The sequence below is a fragment of the Asparagus officinalis genome, chromosome 8, assembly GCF_001876935.1.
Source record: "Asparagus officinalis chromosome 8, Aspof.V1, whole genome shotgun sequence".
NCBI lineage: Eukaryota > Viridiplantae > Streptophyta > Magnoliopsida > Asparagales > Asparagaceae > Asparagus > Asparagus officinalis.
In genome coordinates, this window is record NC_033801.1 from 101,584,184 (window position 1) to 101,604,327 (window position 20,144).

At 33.7% G+C, this 20,144-nt stretch overlaps 1 protein-coding gene and 1 long non-coding RNA gene across 3 annotated transcripts in view; one reads left to right on the forward strand and one right to left on the reverse strand.

Annotated features, from left to right (window-relative positions):
* LOC109821306 (derlin-2.2-like) overlaps nucleotides 1-4,169 on the reverse strand; it is a 4,730-nt gene extending 561 nt beyond the window's left edge. Inside the window, exons 1-5 of the mRNA XM_020387493.1 lie at nucleotides 3,967-4,169; nucleotides 3,341-3,440; nucleotides 2,208-2,422; nucleotides 1,781-1,864; nucleotides 1,430-1,483 (exon numbers count right to left, since the gene is read on the reverse strand). Coding sequence (XP_020243082.1) covers nucleotides 1,430-1,483; nucleotides 1,781-1,864; nucleotides 2,208-2,422; nucleotides 3,341-3,440; nucleotides 3,967-4,065 — 552 coding nt within the window. The 5' untranslated portion in view covers nucleotides 4,066-4,169. The remainder of the gene's footprint in view (nucleotides 1-1,429; nucleotides 1,484-1,780; nucleotides 1,865-2,207; nucleotides 2,423-3,340; nucleotides 3,441-3,966) is intronic.
* LOC109822872 lies at nucleotides 4,477-7,921 on the forward strand. 2 transcript variants are annotated; one of them, XR_002242294.1, is made up of 3 exons: nucleotides 4,477-4,519; nucleotides 5,815-5,912; nucleotides 7,622-7,921. It is a non-coding gene; the product is annotated as an uncharacterized LOC109822872 (long non-coding RNA). The 2 variants fall into 2 exon arrangements; XR_002242295.1 differs by lacking the exon at nucleotides 4,477-4,519 and adding an exon at nucleotides 5,642-5,683.

Consider the following 20,144-nt stretch of genomic DNA (forward strand, 5'->3'; position numbering starts at 1 on the left):
TAGAAAAGATACAAAGATAATTCAGTCCATGCTTCTAGAACTAGCAATCGACCTAGGTGACAGGATGCATTATAAGTTGGTGATATATCCCTCTCTCCGATCATGGTGCCATCAACAAGTGAGACAATCATAATGTGGACTTCTGATGGATGCACCCAGATTCAGTGACACACCAATTCCATATATGAATCATGAAAATGAAATTTATATAGATATCTAAAATATTGTGTGTATGTGATAAGTATCCAAGATGCATATACAGGATACTATAGATTCACATTTAAATTTTCGGGTTTCTAAATTGCAAGTCTATGTCATCAGGTGTAATCTACTGTGAATCAACTGCTTGGATTTTCTAACCATACAACTCAACTCCAATTCTTGCTAAAAAATGACAGACTAGACAAAAACAGAAAACAATACGATATGACATGAAGGATAGGGATCATGAATGACCAACAACCTTATAAGCTTAAAAAACACTCCCACAAGAAAAATATGAACATACGGATCAAATTGCAGCCAGCCTCGGCCCAAGTATCCTTCACGCATATTGGTCCATACATGCAGCCTACAATTAGATTGATTGCTTCTTAAAGCAATTGCCAACACTTGATTTATTAGCCTCCATTTCCCAATATAACCACTGCTCACCTTCTTTATTGAATACAGTTTAAATTAGCTCCGCTAATGCTCTCTAGGAGTTTCATTGCGTTGGCATTATTTAATAATCCAGAGCGCGCACAACTATTGAAGGTTACAACTCCAAGTCACCAGGTATCACAAAGCAAGCCCACACGCCTTGTCTATTGTGGTCAAGGAAATCAACATAATGAAATACATTATTATAGGCTACTTCCTTGTCAGTAGTGTCTAGGACAAATGCTATTTATTTGTATTAAACTAACTTCTAGCACTTAACTCTAGGAGTTCCATTTTGTTGGCATTTATCTAATAATCCAGAGAACCCACAACTATTGAAGGTTACAACTCCAAGTCACCAGGTATCACAAAGCAAGGCAGCAGGCCTTGTCTATTGTGGTCATGGAAATCTTCAACATAATGAACATATAATTAGAGGCTAGTTCCTTGTCAGTAGCGTTTATGAGAAATCCTATTTATTTGTATGAAACTAACTTCTAGAATTGATTCACACAAAAACCTTGTAAACATATATGTTATTTTCATAGTTCCTTGTCAATAGCGTTTATGAGAAATGCTATTTATTTGTATGGAACTAACTTCTAGAATTGATTCACACAAAAACCTTGTAAACATATATGTTATTTTCATAGTTCCTTGTCAGTAGTGTTTATGAGAAATGCTATTTATTTGTATGGAACTAACTTCTAGAATTGATTCACACAAAAACCTGGTAAACATATATGTTATTTTCATATAATGTAAAGCTCAGTATGAGTTAGCTTACCAAGACATCCACCCAAGTACTGGTTCCAAGCAAAATGGAAAATGCCAGCAGAACCTGAGAATAGAGGGGGGAAAGAGATTTAATTTATGCAGTCTACATAATCATAATGTTACTGACACAAAAAATGGCATGCACTACAACTCTCTTCTGTTGCAATATAATATTATTGAAAAAAATATGTCGGTCGAGGATCACCAGAAACATGGCTAAACATATTACATTAAAAGCATATTGGACAATCTACAAAGAAAATCCTAGCAACTGATACAGGGGAAAAAAGATAGAAAAAGAAGGCTTTTGTAGCAGGGCATTAATCTGTTTAATTAAATACAACCAAAAATAAATACTCACCCATGGTAGATAGGCAGCGGTAAAAGTGAAAAGGCCCAAGAAACTCATGTGGATGAAAGGATTATGCTTGCTCCAGACATAGACCTGCAGAAAATGTAATGAGGGGGGCCAAACTTTAGAAGTAGAAAGTTAATCCATATATTGTTGTTCATATATATATATAGGCACTATTTACTTTACAAGGGATTTTAGCATACAAATACTATAATTTTTCAATGTTACACATGTTTCATCTTGCTTAATGCATAGTTTTGGACATGCCGTACACGGATAAATTTGTTCTACTTGAACATATTTGCAAATAGGTTACACATGCCAGCATATATAGGAAAATACTAATCTGACAAGTAAAAAATTTGCATATGCTAATATTGAATTAATAAACAATCAGAAGGCTAACTGAATTATATATATATTATAGACTTACCATCATAAAAGTCAATGAATTACTGAGGAACACAATGCCTGCAAATTTCTCCGACACAAAGGGTATCATTCCACCTAAGAGAACAATTCCAGTCAAAGTAGTGGCACCAAATAAAAGCATGTAAAAGAAATCTGCAGTCCGTCCTCTGAATGAGTTCTCCTCAAGAAGCTTGCAGTATCGAGCAAGGAAAAACATGTGGAATAAGAAGTCCAGGTCTGTCAACAACAACAAACGCAAATGAATAAACCAAGATCAAGTAGATAAATTTAAGAATATCTTGAGGGTTCAAAATAAAGCAAATACATAAAGTAGGCAGAAGAAAACACTTCACAGAAACTTAAAAGTAGTTTTCACTGGAGATCTAAAATATAGCATACAATGATTCAATATAAGCAGCAAAATATTAAGGTTATGAAGCTAATGCACACAATTATATGAAATCAAAGGAATAAAAAAATGGAAGAAGAATCAGGCCATTGTATTTTCTTTTTCAAGGCCACTGAAAAATAGCATAACCTCTAAAGCACAACAGTACAAAAAAGAATTAATACCGCTGGAGGCATCAAGTAAATTAACAACATGAAGTGCTTCATTGGCAAAAGCGACACAATCCCCATTTTGATAATCAAGATAATATAACAATACAAGAGAAAGGAAAAATCATGAGAGAAATCCTTCTAACCCTTAAGTTGGACGGCATAAAAATAGATTGAAGTTTTCAAGACAGGAATGTCTATTAGCTACAAGTTTATTGTCTACATGTAACTTGTCATTGAAAACTTAGCAAGGAGAACAATAAGCTCCCAACACCTGCATAGGGATGTGTATTAAACTATAACTGATGAATTTTCGCCAAAGATTTGATTTTAGCTAATTTAGAAACAAATTACTATTCTTTTCTTACTCAACAGAAAATAGTAGAAAGACTAGAAACAGCAACTTGGTATACGAATCGTGGAAGTTTGGAGTTTTGAAGATGCTGTTTCTTTTTCCTCGTCTAACTCTTTACGTAAGCATGTGTAAATTGAAAAGCCTAAACAATAAGCAAATGACATTAACAAATGAAACGTCAAATTAAAGATTTGCATTGATTTTCACGACCAACAACAAATGAACTAAAGGTTTGACTTTACCCATTCTCCGAAAGTACAAGAAGTTTGTTATGAGGCGCCATATCTCCCACTGCTGAACTACAAGTTTTGGATTCAGGTACAACTGATACGGTGATATAATCTACAAAGACAGACAAACCCACAATTTATTAAGTGCTCAAACTTCAATCTACAGGACATAAGTATGGTGTCTCAAAAAAATTTAATGCAAAAAAGTTATTAAAAAAAGTAAAAAATCATTATCATTAATAGTGTTTTGATATTAAGCCCACTCTTTTACCTGACCACTTTTAATCCTCGCACTTCTAAAATCAATCACACACTCAAGACCTCCAACCTGATTTATTTTTAAACACCTATTCGCGATTTGTGCCCTTTAGTAGCGCATTAACTAATATGATAACAACTTAACAAGTATTGCAACAGTTCAGATCAAACTAGCACTTTAATTTAACGCAGTTTAACACGACATGCGCTACACAGATCCAACCAGCAACCAGTAATACATGAAATCTCTTCAAATTTTCAATTACCAAATAAAAAAATAAGACAAAATCACATTTTTCTATCACCAATCAGCTCGTATCCGCCCTAACTACTCACATGCAAAGGTCCAAAAAAATCAAAAAATCAAAAAGTCAAAATACCTCAAGGGAGCATCCGACGGTGGTGATAACAGCCGCGGTGAGGTACGACCGAGTGATGATCGGCATCTGCTTGTACCACTCCTCCACAGCTTGCGCCATCCCCAAATTCCAAACCCTAACCCTAACGCTAATCGATCGAACGAGGAACAAATCAGATCCCAACGAGCTTCAATCTCCAGAGGATTGAGGCGATAAAACGAACCTAGCCCCGATCACCAACGTTAGTGCTATGTATCATTTTTTTTTCAAATAGATAACTTGTTAAATACTTTATACAAAATATACATCTAATTACCTCAACATATATATACATGCATTTAAAAAAAGTTTCTGTTTAGATGAATATTTACAATCCGCTTGCTTGCTTGTTGTTCCCACATACTCAGTATTCTTTCTTTCTTTTTACTACTATAGTTTCTCTTGTTGCAATTTACTTATTAGAAGTTCTATGATTATGTAGAAAGCAAGTGAAAAGAATAAGGAAATTCGAAACAGTCAAACGCTCTTGCACACAGCAGGTTCAAAAAGTTTCGCAAGAATTCGCAGAGATATGGTAATCATGATGTTTATCTATGATTTACAGTGTAATTATGCATTAATAATAGCTCTCAGTCTCTGTTCTAAACAGACATCCTTTTATAAATGGAATATATTCAAATGGCACAATATCCGCTTCACTCTATATACTCTCTGTATGAATCTCTGTGACTGTTACTTATTCCTCATGTGGTAAGTTGTAGTATTATTACTAAGTTATCATAATTATAATATTGCTAAGATGAACTTGAGATAAGTATATTTGGTAAAAAAAAATATTTGGACGTCGAAATGAAAGTTTAAATGTAACCAAATACCGATATCATTTTCTAGGTACTTGGTCAGGGCTCGATGAATATGATGATATCATGATATCACTGGATTCAATTTTTGTCAATATTTTGAAATTCAGTCTGGATATGTTATCTAATTCAGATGTCATAATATCCACTTTGAAGACACCTGTAAGGGTATGATTCATAATTTCACATCCTATGATATATGTTCATGCCTGTGTGGCCATGTAACAACTAGAATACAACATGATGGAGATGCTCCAGTTACTAAATATACTTTAGATTATAAAAGGTTTTTTTTCATATAGTTTCTCGTAGATTTCTGCCTGTCTAAAATGTGCATGAGAATTAAGAATTTGAGTTTTGAGTAAAACTGTAAATGTTTTGAGTTAGGCTGATTCCTTATCTAAGTTCTGTCAACTTATCCCATCTTGTTTTGGGGTAACAAAGTTTTGAAGGGTTCGACTAAATAATTTATGTATTCCTATCTACCAAATTCTTTCTGCAATTTATGAAACATGTTCTATTGTCGATAGTATCTCATAAAAGACATTGTTTTGACAGAGATGTTAAATAAACATTTCAGTTAGACATTGTTTTGACAGAGATGAATTAGATTTCATTTATTTATTCCTTGCATAAAAGACATAGATGTTAAATAAACGTTTCAGTTACTTATTCTTTTTCCTCGTTGCTTTCTTCTCGCTCTCCTTTGTGTTCTTCTGCCTCTGATGTGGCTACATTCTGATTTTGCTACAGTAATAATATATCAGTGATTCTAATTGAGCTATTCTCCTTTTAAGTTCTGTCGAGCAAATTGCATTATGTAATAAAAGTGTTTGTTTTGATTAAATTGTGGCACAAAATATTTGATTGCATAACATGTATGTAGATATGATGTTTAACCATAATGACATTTTATTTTTGTTGATATTTTTTTGCCAAGTCTTTTGCAGAAAATGGTTATTTGTAGTTGTTCAAAAAATGTTAATGAAAGTCCCTTACTTCCATGCAGGAATTGTCATTTGAATGAAAAGCAAAAGGGCTTGTTTGATGGAGACCCTTAGCAATCTGTAGCCACCTATTTTACTCAAATGGAAGGTTTTGATGCAGGTGGGTTATTTCCTTTATGTTAAGCTATTTATTTTGAATAATTGCAATATCTTTTTTCCCCAATTTTATTATTTCATGCTATTTCATGCTATTGCATTAGCTTTGTACTTGTAAACTCATACATTTATTACCAAGGATCTTTCTCCCTAGCAGATAAACATGCACAGATGCCCAAAAGAAACCGACCGAACCCCTGACCCATTTCTGATAATAGCAGCAGTAAGTTTGACATCGCAAACAGGCACCAGTATCTGAAACCAACATCGAACTCATCCGAACACCTGATAATCTAGATCACCAATGGCCTAACTTATATGTGCATGCCCAGTGCTTTTTGTATACATGCAGTACATTTATTATGTGAAATGATAATTTTGTCCTGCGGTCACCTTTTTGCGATTAATACACGACTGATGTATAGAATATTCATTTATATTCATTTCTGAAACAAGACAAAGCTGCGAGTTGATCTAGGGCCGGGTTGTCCTTGAAGAGTTGATCTAGGGCCGGGTTGTCCTTGAAGATGCTTAGTTATTTGAATGTACCAAGATTGTTTTTTTTTTCAAAAATATTATACACAGTTATTTGGATGGTATAATGTCGTCTCGTCCTCTGGAGTTTTTGTCCGCAGCATGAAACACATGGAGACATCAAGGCTCAGTGCACTAGATAAAAGTTTTAGTTACATTTATTACCAAGGATCTTTCTCCCTAGCAGATAAACATGCACAGATGCCCAAAAGAAACCGACCGATGATAATATTGCACCTGTCCAGCAGAGAATCTGCAATGTAGATGTAGATAACTTTGAGAGGAACAAGTACAAAAATTTCAATGTTGGACCCTCTGTCCTTGCTAACAAAATCGCTGCAGGCCGCACTGTTCAGCAGAGAATCTGCAATACGTATTAATACTGATGATAATACTGCACCTGTCCTTAATTAACTTGCGACTTGTATTTTGTTTTGAAAGAAAATATCTTTCGTACATACAAATTTGACCTTAATCAACTTACAACTTGTATTTGTTTTGAAGGAAAATATCTTTCGTACATATAAATGAATAGAGTTCCTGCTAGTATATGATAGAAGATAGAAGCAGTCTTGACTGAGAGCTACTACCTGCCCTGCTTACTTTGCTATGTAGATCGCTTCCAAGAACCTGTATTGTCTAGCAAGTTGAACTAGATTCTCTTTTAGCTGGATAGCTCCATCTCCTATGGATTGTAGAATTTTACGCATATTGGTAGATTTTTGTGTTTCATGGATTGTAGAATCTATTATTAGTATTTGTTTGACCGATGTAATCATTTAGCGATGGCAGATCCTGAAGAACATACTATGACAAATAAGAAAATAGCAAAGGAGTAGTAAGAAACTCGAATTTGTTAGTTCAGTTGAGCTAATTATCCCAGGTACGAGGAAAGTATTTCTTCGATTGAAACAATCGGAACGAAATCATGTTTAAGTGACTTAAAAAAGACCCCCTTCGCTCATTCCCTGTTGGGATTATGGATAAGGGTGACGAATATGGCTGTGATTAGATGCTCTTGATAACTTTAGCCTTTTTTGTTAAAATGGTTGGATTTGGTTGTGGCAACAAACAAGCATGATGTACATTGTTCTCTTAACTTCCTTTTCAAACATCTTTTTTCCCCAATTTTATTATCATCATTGCAAAAATTATGCTGATTCATGGAAATTTACACAGGTACAGAAATGATGAAAGCCAAGATTGAGATTGATACTGACAGGTTCCTAGTGAGTATTTGACATTGAGGAACAAGTTTTTGGAAACAAATAGAGAATATAGTCTTTGACCGAGAAGTTTCATGTTTTGTAATCAAATGTTGATGTACATTGTTTGAATGTTAGTTCGGTACGATATTTTCTGAGTTGAAATGTTGGTAGTGTGGATTTAATACTTTGTAGTTTTTATACTATACTGATGTATGTTGGCACTTATCATTATGGTTGATTATGCTCAACATAATCACTTTTATATTGTGTATTAAAATTTGACTTGGCCATGTTCTTAAAAAGATTGTCCAGGTAATTGAATACTATAATTATTTTGACGTAGGAAACCAAGAACAGCTTCGATTGAGCAGTTGCAATAGCTCGATTAAAACCGTTGCGATAGCTCGATCAAAACCGCTGCGATAGCTCGATCCAAACTGTTGCGATAGCTCACTCCAAACTGTTGCGTTAGGTCTTTTAAAACTATTGCAATAGCTCCAACTGTCGCCGCAGCTTTATCAAAACCATACTTATAGCCTACTAAAACCGTTGTGTTAGGTCTTTTAAAACTGTTGCAATAGCTCCAACTGTCGCCGTAGCTCTATCAAAACCATAGCTTTAGCCTACTAAAATCGTTGCGTTAGGTCTTTTAAAACTGTTGTAATATCTAAAAAAACCGCTGCAGTAGCTTGAAAACTGTCGCAATAGCTCAATCAAAACCGCTGCAATAGCTTAAAAACCGCTTGCCTTTTAAAACCGTTGCGTTAGATGCGGGGGCAACGGTTCAAAAAACCGTCGCAATAGAGTTCAAAGCCGTTACGGTAGAGGTAGGGCAACGGCAGCATATGAGGCGGTTTGAGAACCGTCGCACTTGCTCAAGGGCGACGGTTCCATGGCTAGCGCAACGGTTTTGAACCGTTGCGTTAGAGCAAATATGTGGTAGTAAGGCTTTTAAGAAAATAATGAGCCGACATGAATGACTCCCCACCATTCATGAAATCTATACATAAAGCCATGTGCGAGTAATTCATTTGGCACTATTGAAAGTTAGCAAAAGAATGTCTCAACTAGGCGCTTTCGACACGACTGGACTAAGGCATGTGCGTGTTTAGAGTCTTAGACATACACTTTGAATTGACAGAGTTCACCATTGTAGCATGCATTTTATATTGCATGCACTTAGCGATCAAATAAAAAAGTGAATGAATGGGTCCACGCTTCCTCACTATTTGAATCCCGAGGTTATAAACTAATCTCATCTGTACTTCATCTGTTCCCTATGTGACTTTTGACTATGTCATGAAGTAGAGAATTAATGATAGCTACTTTATTGTGTTACCTATGGTCATACTTGATTCGGGCTAATGAGACATTATTGGGCAAACAGTTAGCTCCCGATTAAGTGGCATGAGGATGAAAGGAAGACTAATTTGAAATTACACACATCACTTGTATTTACCGGCTAGCCAGTTGTGTCACTTTTATGCTAGCGGACATGACTATGGCATATGTGAAGTTCAAAGAGAATTGAGAATGATCTAGTGTGAGATTTAGATACACTATCATTTAATTGCAATCTTATTTTCGGGTTGATGTCTCCATCCTAGCCCTAATGAGTTCAGAGAGAATTGAGCATGACCGAGGGTGAGATTTAGATACACTTAATTTTGTGTAACCAAGTAAGACATGGCTACTATGATACACTATTGTTTAATTGCAATCTTATTTTCGGGTTGATGTCTCTATCTTAGCCCTAATGAGTTTCTAGTTTGGAGCTCCGAAATGCAGGTGTATTCAAAGTTTGGTTATATGAACTTGACTCAAAGTTTGGCTATTTCATCATGATAGAGGTTGGTTATGCCTATAATGTGCGAGTGGGAGATGTAGGACAAGGGGATGTAGTATGCCCATAATGGGCATAACTCCCTCCATGAGTGGTAATTAATAGCCACTAATCCTCAACCAAAAGTAACTAGCCCACTGCCTACATATCCATCCCATGGAGAATCCATGTGAAAAAGACTTCATAAAAACTCCATGGATATATCACTGAAATGATGTAGAGAAAAATATCAAAGAGAGCCAAAAACTTTAGAGTGAGAGACACTTGAAGTGTAAACTATACATCTAGTTTGTCATTATAATTGGGAGTTTGACAGCGAACGTCGTGAAGCACTTGAATCTAGCTGGTGGTGGATGCGATTCTAAATTGTTTCGAATCAGTAACTTTGTTAACTCCGTATTTACGATTTGATTATTATCGTCTAAATCTTACAGTATTTAAAAAATACTTTAATTATAAAATTTTCTTTCATGGTATATGCTAAAAAAAATCATACGTACATGGTGTTTGTTTAGTCGGTCACATAACCGACCAAGTGACGCTGAGATAGATAAGAGCATAGACGAACAGGAGACAAATAGCAAAAGATATATATAAATCTAATATAGTGCACTTGTTACTATTATTTCATAAAGATAACGGCAACTTGAAAATTACAAGCAACAAATATAACTCTATATGAAGAGGAAACAACGATGTTCGGAAAATTGGAGATAGAATAATTTGGAAGCTGTGCGGTTGACCGCGAGTGGAGTGACGGTCGACCGCGAACATGTACAACACAGGGAAAAGTCTCTAGACTTTTGGCGGTCGACCGCGTCGACTGGCGTTGTAATTGGTTTTTGGGTTCTGTCGTTTGCCACGGTCGATCGTGATGGGTTCGGCGGTCGATCGCGGGTTGGGTCTGAGCATGTGCTTGATTTCCTGTTTTGTTTAGAATTGGTGTTTGTTATAAATACAAACACACGTTTTAGGATTTCTTTGGCTTTGATTAGGAATTGTTTTGAGGATATTGGAGCAGAAAAGAGAGATCTTTCTAAGCTATTGATTAGGGTTATTGTTTGAGAGATTAAGAGCTTTGTTGGTGAGATTAGTTGATTGGTTTGAGCGATCTTGTAATCTCAGTTTGTACTCTTCTTCTCTATTAGTGAAAACTCATCCCCTTCTTGCCCCGTGGACGTAGCTCCCGATTAAGTGGCATGAGGATGAAAGGAAGACTAATTTGAAATTACACACATCACTTGTATTTACCGGCTAGCCAGTTGTGTCACTTTTATGCTAGCGGACATGACTATGGCATATGTGAAGTTCAAAGAGAATTGAGAATGATCTAGTGTGAGATTTAGATACACTATCATTTAATTGCAATCTTATTTTCGGGTTGATGTCTCCATCCTAGCCCTAATGAGTTCAGAGAGAATTGAGCATGACCGAGGGTGAGATTTAGATACACTTAATTTTGTGTAACCAAGTAAGACATGGCTACTATGATACACTATTGTTTAATTGCAATCTTATTTTCGGGTTGATGTCTCTATCTTAGCCCTAATGAGTTTCTAGTTTGGAGCTCCGAAATGCAGGTGTATTCAAAGTTTGGTTATATGAACTTGACTCAAAGTTTGGCTATTTCATCATGATAGAGGTTGGTTATGCCTATAATGTGCGAGTGGGAGATGTAGGACAAGGGGATGTAGTATGCCCATAATGGGCATAACTCCCTCCATGAGTGGTAATTAATAGCCACTAATCCTCAACCAAAAGTAACTAGCCCACTGCCTACATATCCATCCCATGGAGAATCCATGTGAAAAAGACTTCATAAAAACTCCATGGATATATCACTGAAATGATGTAGAGAAAAATATCAAAGAGAGCCAAAAACTTTAGAGTGAGAGACACTTGAAGTGTAAACTATACATCTAGTTTGTCATTATAATTGGGAGTTTGACAGCGAACGTCGTGAAGCACTTGAATCTAGCTGGTGGTGGATGCGATTCTAAATTGTTTCGAATCAGTAACTTTGTTAACTCCGTATTTACGATTTGATTATTATCGTCTAAATCTTACAGTATTTAAAAAATACTTTAATTATAAAATTTTCTTTCATGGTATATGCTAAAAAAAATCATACGTACATGGTGTTTGTTTAGTCGGTCACATAACCGACCAAGTGACGCTGAGATAGATAAGAGCATAGACGAACAGGAGACAAATAGCAAAAGATATATATAAATCTAATATAGTGCACTTGTTACTATTATTTCATAAAGATAACGGCAACTTGAAAATTACAAGCAACAAATATAACTCTATATGAAGAGGAAACAACGATGTTCGGAAAATTGGAGATAGAATAATTTGGAACGACCACGAGACACTGTAATTGGTTTTTGGGTTCTGTCGTTTGCCACGGTCGATCGTGATGGGTTCGGCGGTCGATCGCGGGTTGGGTCTGAGCATGTGCTTGATTTCCTGTTTTGTTTAGAATTGGTGTTTGTTATAAATACAAAGTGCGGTCGACCACGAGACACTGTAATTGGTTTTTGGGTTCTGTCGTTTGCCACGGTCGATCGTGATGGGTTCGGCGGTCGATCGCGGGTTGGGTCTGAGCATGTGCTTGATTTCCTGTTTTGTTTAGAATTGGTGTTTGTTATAAATACAAACACACGTTTTAGGATTTCTTTGGCTTTGATTAGGAATTGTTTTGAGGATATTGGAGCAGAAAAGAGAGATCTTTCTAAGCTATTGATTAGGGTTATTGTTTGAGAGATTAAGAGCTTTGTTGGTGAGATTAGTTGATTGGTTTGAGCGATCTTGTAATCTCAGTTTGTACTCTTCTTCTCTATTAGTGAAAACTCATCCCCTTCTTGCCCCGTGGACGTAGGCAACTTGTCGAACCACGTTAAAATTGATTGTTTGTGTTTGTGCCAATATTTTTGGTTTGTTTGGCCTTCTCTCAGCGTTTGTTTTGATTTCTCAAAGCACATCGGTTTAGTTTTGGCTTCCGTCATACACAACAAGTGGTATCAGAGCTTGGGCTATGCTTGGGCTAATTGGAGGAGTAGATCGCTTTGGAAGGTCGTCTAGGGCTTTAGTTGGTGATAAAGGTGAGATTTTTCCTATTTGTGGATCTCATTTTCGTCGTGTGGGGTGAGATCTTTCGGAGACTCTTGCTAAGGTTTTAATTGGAGGTAAAAATCTCTTCTTTATCAGTTTGGATTTATTCTTCGTTTGTTCCGCATTGGTTTTTTGGTTCTTTGAGAATTATGGCTGAGAAAGAAGGATTTAAAGCTGGGATATTTGATTGTTGATACGGTGTATTGGATTATTGAGAAGTGTCTTGACCTGCATATTGAAGTCATTTGAGCACATTAGTATGAGCAAAGAGACCGAGGTGGAGTTTGGCACTTTTATCCATCGATTGAGGGGTCTTCTAGGTGGTGTTCGTTCAGGCATTTGGGGCATTCCAAGGAGACATCATTGGAAGGTAATCGATATCTGGTTTCCTTTGTTGACGATTGTTCTAGGCATGTCTGGGTTACAACCAAGCCTCGTTTGAGTGAAGTCCTAGTAGTCTATAACATGTTGAAGAAGTGTAAGAAAGACAGAAGGAATGAAGGATGAAGGTACTCCGTTCTGATTTTAGTGAGAAGTACAAGTATCACGCCCTGCTTCCCAAAATACCCGGGAATCGAAACGTGAACAAGCTCGCGACGTATTAGATTGAGAAGAAATATACACTATTATTTTTTTCTTCTTTTCTTTTCTTCTCAATCCAATACGCTAAGCGTCTGGAAATAAATACAATACGAAGTCACAGGTCCCCGATCACATATAGCAAGAATATAATGAACAACACAGAATAAAATAATACATATCACAAATGGGATAACATCCGAGACATAATATTTGGGTCAACATGCCCTTATACAAAATGAACAAATGAATACTAGAGAAATATAAAATACATCTTTCAAGCAGGAATGGAAAGAACTCTACAAAGGTAAACTGGAACCCAATACAAGAATAAGCTTCGACTCCCTTCTCTGGCTCCAGTCTACAAGGCACTCTTGGGCTGATGATCCTCTAGCTCCTGCTGAACTTGTTCTTCCTCTAAGTCTGACGTACACCTGAGAAAACAGGTGTACGTCAGCGTGTATGGCACACGGCAAGACCCGACCCCACAAAGAAAATAGAACGAACGGAAATCCAATGCGAAAAAAGTTACGATAACAGAAATAACAAAAGAACGTACAATTGAAATCCACAATTCAACATGAAAACACTACTAAATCATGATAACATAAAGCATCCAGAATCGATCAGGTAACGAGATCATGTAGCTAGCGATCAGAACAATCATACAAGTAACAGGGGTATACACTAGATGAAATTAATACTTAAAAATCTACAACATGAGACGTAGTACGTCGAGCGAAATAATCCAAATAAGAAAACCCTCATGTATATACCATATGTCTCGAATTGTAAATAATTAAATATTAATCCTGGTCTATGTATGAAAAGAAACACAACTAGCCTATATCTCACAAGAACTCATACTTAGCCAAGAAACGAGTCATGTAACTAGCCATCCTATAACAGGTCACTGGTTCACATCTCACACAGAGTCAACACTCATATCATCGGATAACTGACTGTTCACAAATCCTCTACGTGCACCCAATACGCCGCTATACTGGATCGGTCAGAGGGCTACACGTAATCCGTTTTTAGCCTGGTTCGAACTCAAGCAAAACCCGGGTGAATATCAAATTCACGGACCAAAGTGACTACACTGGCTTCACTTTGACCCAACAAACTAACCCTAACCTACACTGGATCATGGGGTGAGCCTGGAAGATACATCAACAGTTATATCCGATCACATGAACATGGACTTCCCCATCCCCACTCTTCTCGTTCTTTCTAAGTCAAATTAAAACTCAGGTTCACCACCTAAACTCAGTCAACACACTCACACATGTCACTAAGTCTGTTCATGATGCGCGAGGTCACTAAGTCATGAACCGCTAGAGGTTCTCAAACACAATAGCAAACAATAAGTACAATCAATCATACACAACGATATCATGACATATCACGTAATTAAAATAAGAATCACCCATTCAAAAATAATCCTTTAAATTAATAAATTTATTTACTTCAAAATGATTTCCTTATCCTTTTAAATTAATAAATTTATTTACTTCAAAATGATTTCCTTATCCGAAATAAATCTTTTATTTCTTGTTATAATTATCCAAAAATAATTCCATTTTCTAAAATAACTCCTTTTAAATAATTCTAAAAACAATCTTTTTAATATTTCCTCTTACAAAATAATTTCTTTTCTAATTAAAATTAATCTAAAATAATTCCCTTTTCAAAATAAATTCTTTTAATTTATTTATAATTATTCTAAAAATATTCTTCTTCCAAGATAGTTTCTTTTAAATTATTATAATTATCTAAAATGATCCCGTTCTCAAAATAAATTCTTCTAAAATTAGCATAATCATCTCAAAATAATTCTGATACCGAAATAACTTCTTTTAAGATTATAATCATTCCTGAATAATTTCTTTTTAAAAAATGTTCATCATTCTAAAATAATTTCTTCCACGAGATAATTTCTAAAAATTATTATAATTATTCTAAAATGATTCTTTTTCCAAGATAATTCCTTTTAAATTATTATAATTTTCCTAAAATAATTTTATTCTCAAATAAATTCTTTTTAATTGATATAATTATCCAAAAATGATTCTGTTGCCGAAATAAAATCTTTTAATTTATCATAATTATTCTGAAAATACTATTTATCACATAATTACGATTTATCTAATATTATTCATCAAACAACCCACGCAGATAAATATATCAAAATCTAAACGCTACAACTAATCACAATACAATCACACATGCGGATGAAGCTTGAACTTGATCTTTAACTTTGAATTGCAAGGCTTCACTCCACTATTCCGCCAACCTCCATTGGATATCATCGTTGAAGCTCTATTCCATCCATCCTCCAACACGTTGTTTGTCTATAATAAATAAGAAAACACAAATACTAGACAAACAACATTAGTGATAAATTATTTGTTAAACATCATCAAAACAAGAAGGCTAACATTGGGGAGGAGAAATAATAGAGGGGAGAGAGTGTGAGAGTGACAGATAGAGAAAAAGAAGAGAGAGACTATAGGGAGCGGGACACGAGGGAGAGGAGTGCAGGAATTGGGGAGGAAATTAGGGAAGTGAGGTAGGGGAGAGAATGAATTATTAGAGAGAGAGAGAGAAATATTGATAGGAGAGAGAATGACTGATATAAGGGAACCTGGAGAAAAGCCAGCTAACAGATTGACTATTGTGCTGCTCAGCTGATAGCTATAAATAGAGGTAGGGGATAAGGGTGCAGGCTAAGAATAAATATAAGATAATTAATAATACAAACAATAATAATAATAATTACAATTAAAAATAATAATAATGCATAACAATAAAGTTTTTACTGCAACAATTTAATTTTATAATTAGCAAAATCATTAAGATAAATATATGGTCTTGTTTTTCAATCATAGAAAATTCTAGAAATTTAGGAAAAAAAATATAAATACTCTTTTTAAAATACCAGAAAAATTATTTAAACCAGTATTTGAAATTCACGGTCATTACATCCTACCCCCCTTAAAACAAATTCCGTCCTCGGAATTCAAAAACGTGTGACGCACAAAGAACCCAATGACAAGAATATGGAAATGAGGTCATAGCACGTCATGACAAATATGTGAGCAATGTTGAATGAGGAAATGGATGTGTATATTATAAGTTATACAAGACATAATAGAGAATAATTTATGAGAATCAAAAGTGAATAGTCAATGCAAATATATAAAGCAAATCAATGTCATAAGAAAGTCTGATATGTAGTATAAATAATAAGAATGATGTAAGTATAACATATAGAGAGTGAACACATAATTGAAAGAGATTGCTCAAGCATGTATATTGTAAATAAATAATTAATACGTATCAAATTATAATATAACACAACATATAGACATAAGCAAAAATATAAATATAAGTCAACACAGATTAATAGCGAAGAAATCAACAGCAAATATACAATTATAAAAAAATACAATATCAACACGATATTATTGATATAGTATCCTAAGATGACACATCACAACGTTAAAACATAATCAATAACACATAATTGGTAAAATACAACAAATATAACAAATATATAGTATAAAAATATGATATGAAATATAAATACATAATTCAACCACTTGTCAATCACTAGAATATATGATAAAGCGTATCAACTCCACGATATAAATAATAAAGAAGATAAACGACAAAAAAATCAATAAAATATAAATCAATCATTCGCAAGTAGGTGATAAATATGATAAAACACCAAAACACAAATATACAATACGAATATGAGATGAATCATATACAAGAAAAAGAAACACTTAAAGATTATACAAGAAAAACACATAGCAAAGAATCAACGTATATGTAGTTTAGATAAACACATTGTACAACATAAGAGACAGAAAGATAATAATAAAAATATCAAATTATGATAGAAATATCATACAATCAGTTAGTAGAATAAATATCCAAGATATACAAAGTATAGTTACAAACAGAACACATGAATGCAATCCGCGAATTGCATTCAATTAAATAAGACATATAAGACACAAGTATCGAAATAAAAATTGCAATTATGTTAAAAGTTCAAAGATAGCATTACAGCAAGACATGTCTAAAGTAGTCAAAACATAAACGCGCATAAGGAAGTATATACATAAAAATCAAATATAGCAAACAATAAATATGATATGCATCTAAATTGTCTACTATATTCTTACTAATGAGGACTCGGTACCGTGACCTGCATGGGTCACCACTAAAACCTGTCACGCCCTGCTTTCCAAAATACCTGGGAATCGGAATGTGAACAAGCCCGCGACGTATTAGATTGAGAAGAAATATACACTATTATTTATTTCTTCTTTTCTTTTCTAAAGTATCCAAAACATAAACCGTCATAAGGAAGTATATACATAAACGACAATCCAATAAGTAGTTGTAGTTATAATCAATAATTTTTTTTTGAGAACATTTGACAGTAAATAATTAACATACACGACACAATACTAAATCAAATACTAAACATATTTATATAATATAGCAATTAAAATCATCATATAAAATAGCCATTAAAATAAACACACATAATAACAAACATATAAAAAGTCTGAATACTCATAGTTAATAATGCTAACAAGATAAACTATGATGGAAATAGTCACAAAAATATTATATGACAAAATAGACATAATAACAAATAAGTAATACTAAATAAACATATTATATACAACATAATAAGAATGACTTAATTATATAAGCATCCGACAAACAATATAATAAATTAAAATATTAGCAGTATTCATATGGTAAATAATAAATATAAACAAGATACAACAATAATAATCATTACTGTATAAAATCAATTCAGATGTAGCAATATATGTCATAGTAATCAAAATCACATAAACATAATCGGCATAAATATACATAAACAATGATGTATAATACATAAAACATAAATTATAAAAGATAAAATAGATATATAAACAAATAAAAACATAAGAAGGGCATATATTCGTATAATAAAAATAGCGATAAATTTTAGATAAACATATCATGAATGATTAATGAACATGTGAACATAAACACTGATAATAAATAAAACAGAACATGATCAAAGAAGGTTGATATTATAATGATTAAGGACTATAAGTCAATAATAAGTATACATCGTAAATATAATAATATACGTGAATACACTTATAATAAAAAGAATAGTGAGTCTAGAGAATGAAAAGTAAAACACAACACGAGTAAAGGAAAATAATGAATAGATAATGGACAACAACTAATGACACAATACAAGGACATAAAAAATCTAAAAATAACATAAATATCGAAAAAACAACATATACAATGTAGACATGAAAAGTATATTCGAACATAAGAAAATAATCTGAATATCAGACATGCCAGGTAAGGTGTATGGGAAGTCTAGAACAATGTGAAACACTTAATGAACATGTTATGAACATTTGAAATTGTATAAACAACATAGTCAAATGAAAACATATACAATATAACAATTATGATAATATAAGCAATATATAAACAATACTAACAAAATCATAACAAAATATACGAATGGTGTTAATAGTAGATCACTAAGCACATATCACTTACCAATATGTAATAATAAATGTGTCAAGAAGAATGATGATTGAATAGAAAAATAACTAACTAATATAATACACTTCAATAATACACATTAATCGCATATATACTGAAACCATTGTACATATGATAAAATAAATACAATATGCATGTAATTCCGAGTGAAATTTAAAATTTTGATTATACTATAGTAACATATTAAGATAGATGATATTTGATGCTAGCTGAGATGAGATAACAATAGTAATATGAAAATATTGACCGCCAAAAATAATAAAATGTGAATATTAAAAATGTGAATGAATTAAAAAAACATTGACATGTACAAAATACTATGAAACTGTGAATAGTTATAGTAACTGTCATGCAAAATAAGTAAATATCACTAACAATGAACAAAACATGATTGATGTATGACATACTATATACTGCTTTTTACATGAAAATATACAATATAATGATAGAATATATGACTAAATGAATATTATAACAAACACACATATGAATACATATCATGAAATTAACCAATGCTAATATACACTAATATCATATGTCAACTAGAATATTCACCATCTACAAGTACACCATATTAATATATAAAATGATCCAATTCATAAATAATATTTTACTAAACTGAAATAGCTAATATACTAATAAAATGACTAATAGTGTGAATAATATATAAAATAAAATACTACAATAATATTTGGCATTATCAGCACGAGGAAAGAGAAGTTATAGGAAGAGAGAGTAGTCACAAAGCGACGGGACAAGAATCGCGGGAAACTCCGAAGTCAAAGAGGGATAAGATAGGGACGAAATGAAATCTATCAAGAAAATAGGATAAGGGCTCAAGATTAGTCTTACGGATGAAATATGATATGCATCTAAATTGTCTACTATATTCTTACTAATGAGGACTCGGTACCGTGACCTGCATGGGCCACCACTAAAACCTGTCACGCCCTGCTTTCCAAAATACCCGGGAATCGGAATGTGAACAAGCCCGCGACGTATTAGATTGAGAAGAAATATACACTATCTTTTTTTTCCTTTTTTCTTTTCTTCTTAATCCAATACGCTAAGTGTCTGGAAATAAATACAATGCGAAGTCACAGGTCCCCGATCACAATCAGCAAGAATATAATAGACAAACTCAGAATAAAAAATATTATATCATAATGGGATATCATCCAAGACATAAAAATACGAGTCAAACATGCCCTTATACAAATCTGAACAAATGAATACTGAAGAGATACAAAATACATCAATCAGGTGAAAATAGAAAGAACTACAAAAGTAAACTGGAACCATCAAGGAATAGGCTTCGACTCCTTCTGATGCTCCGTCTACAAGG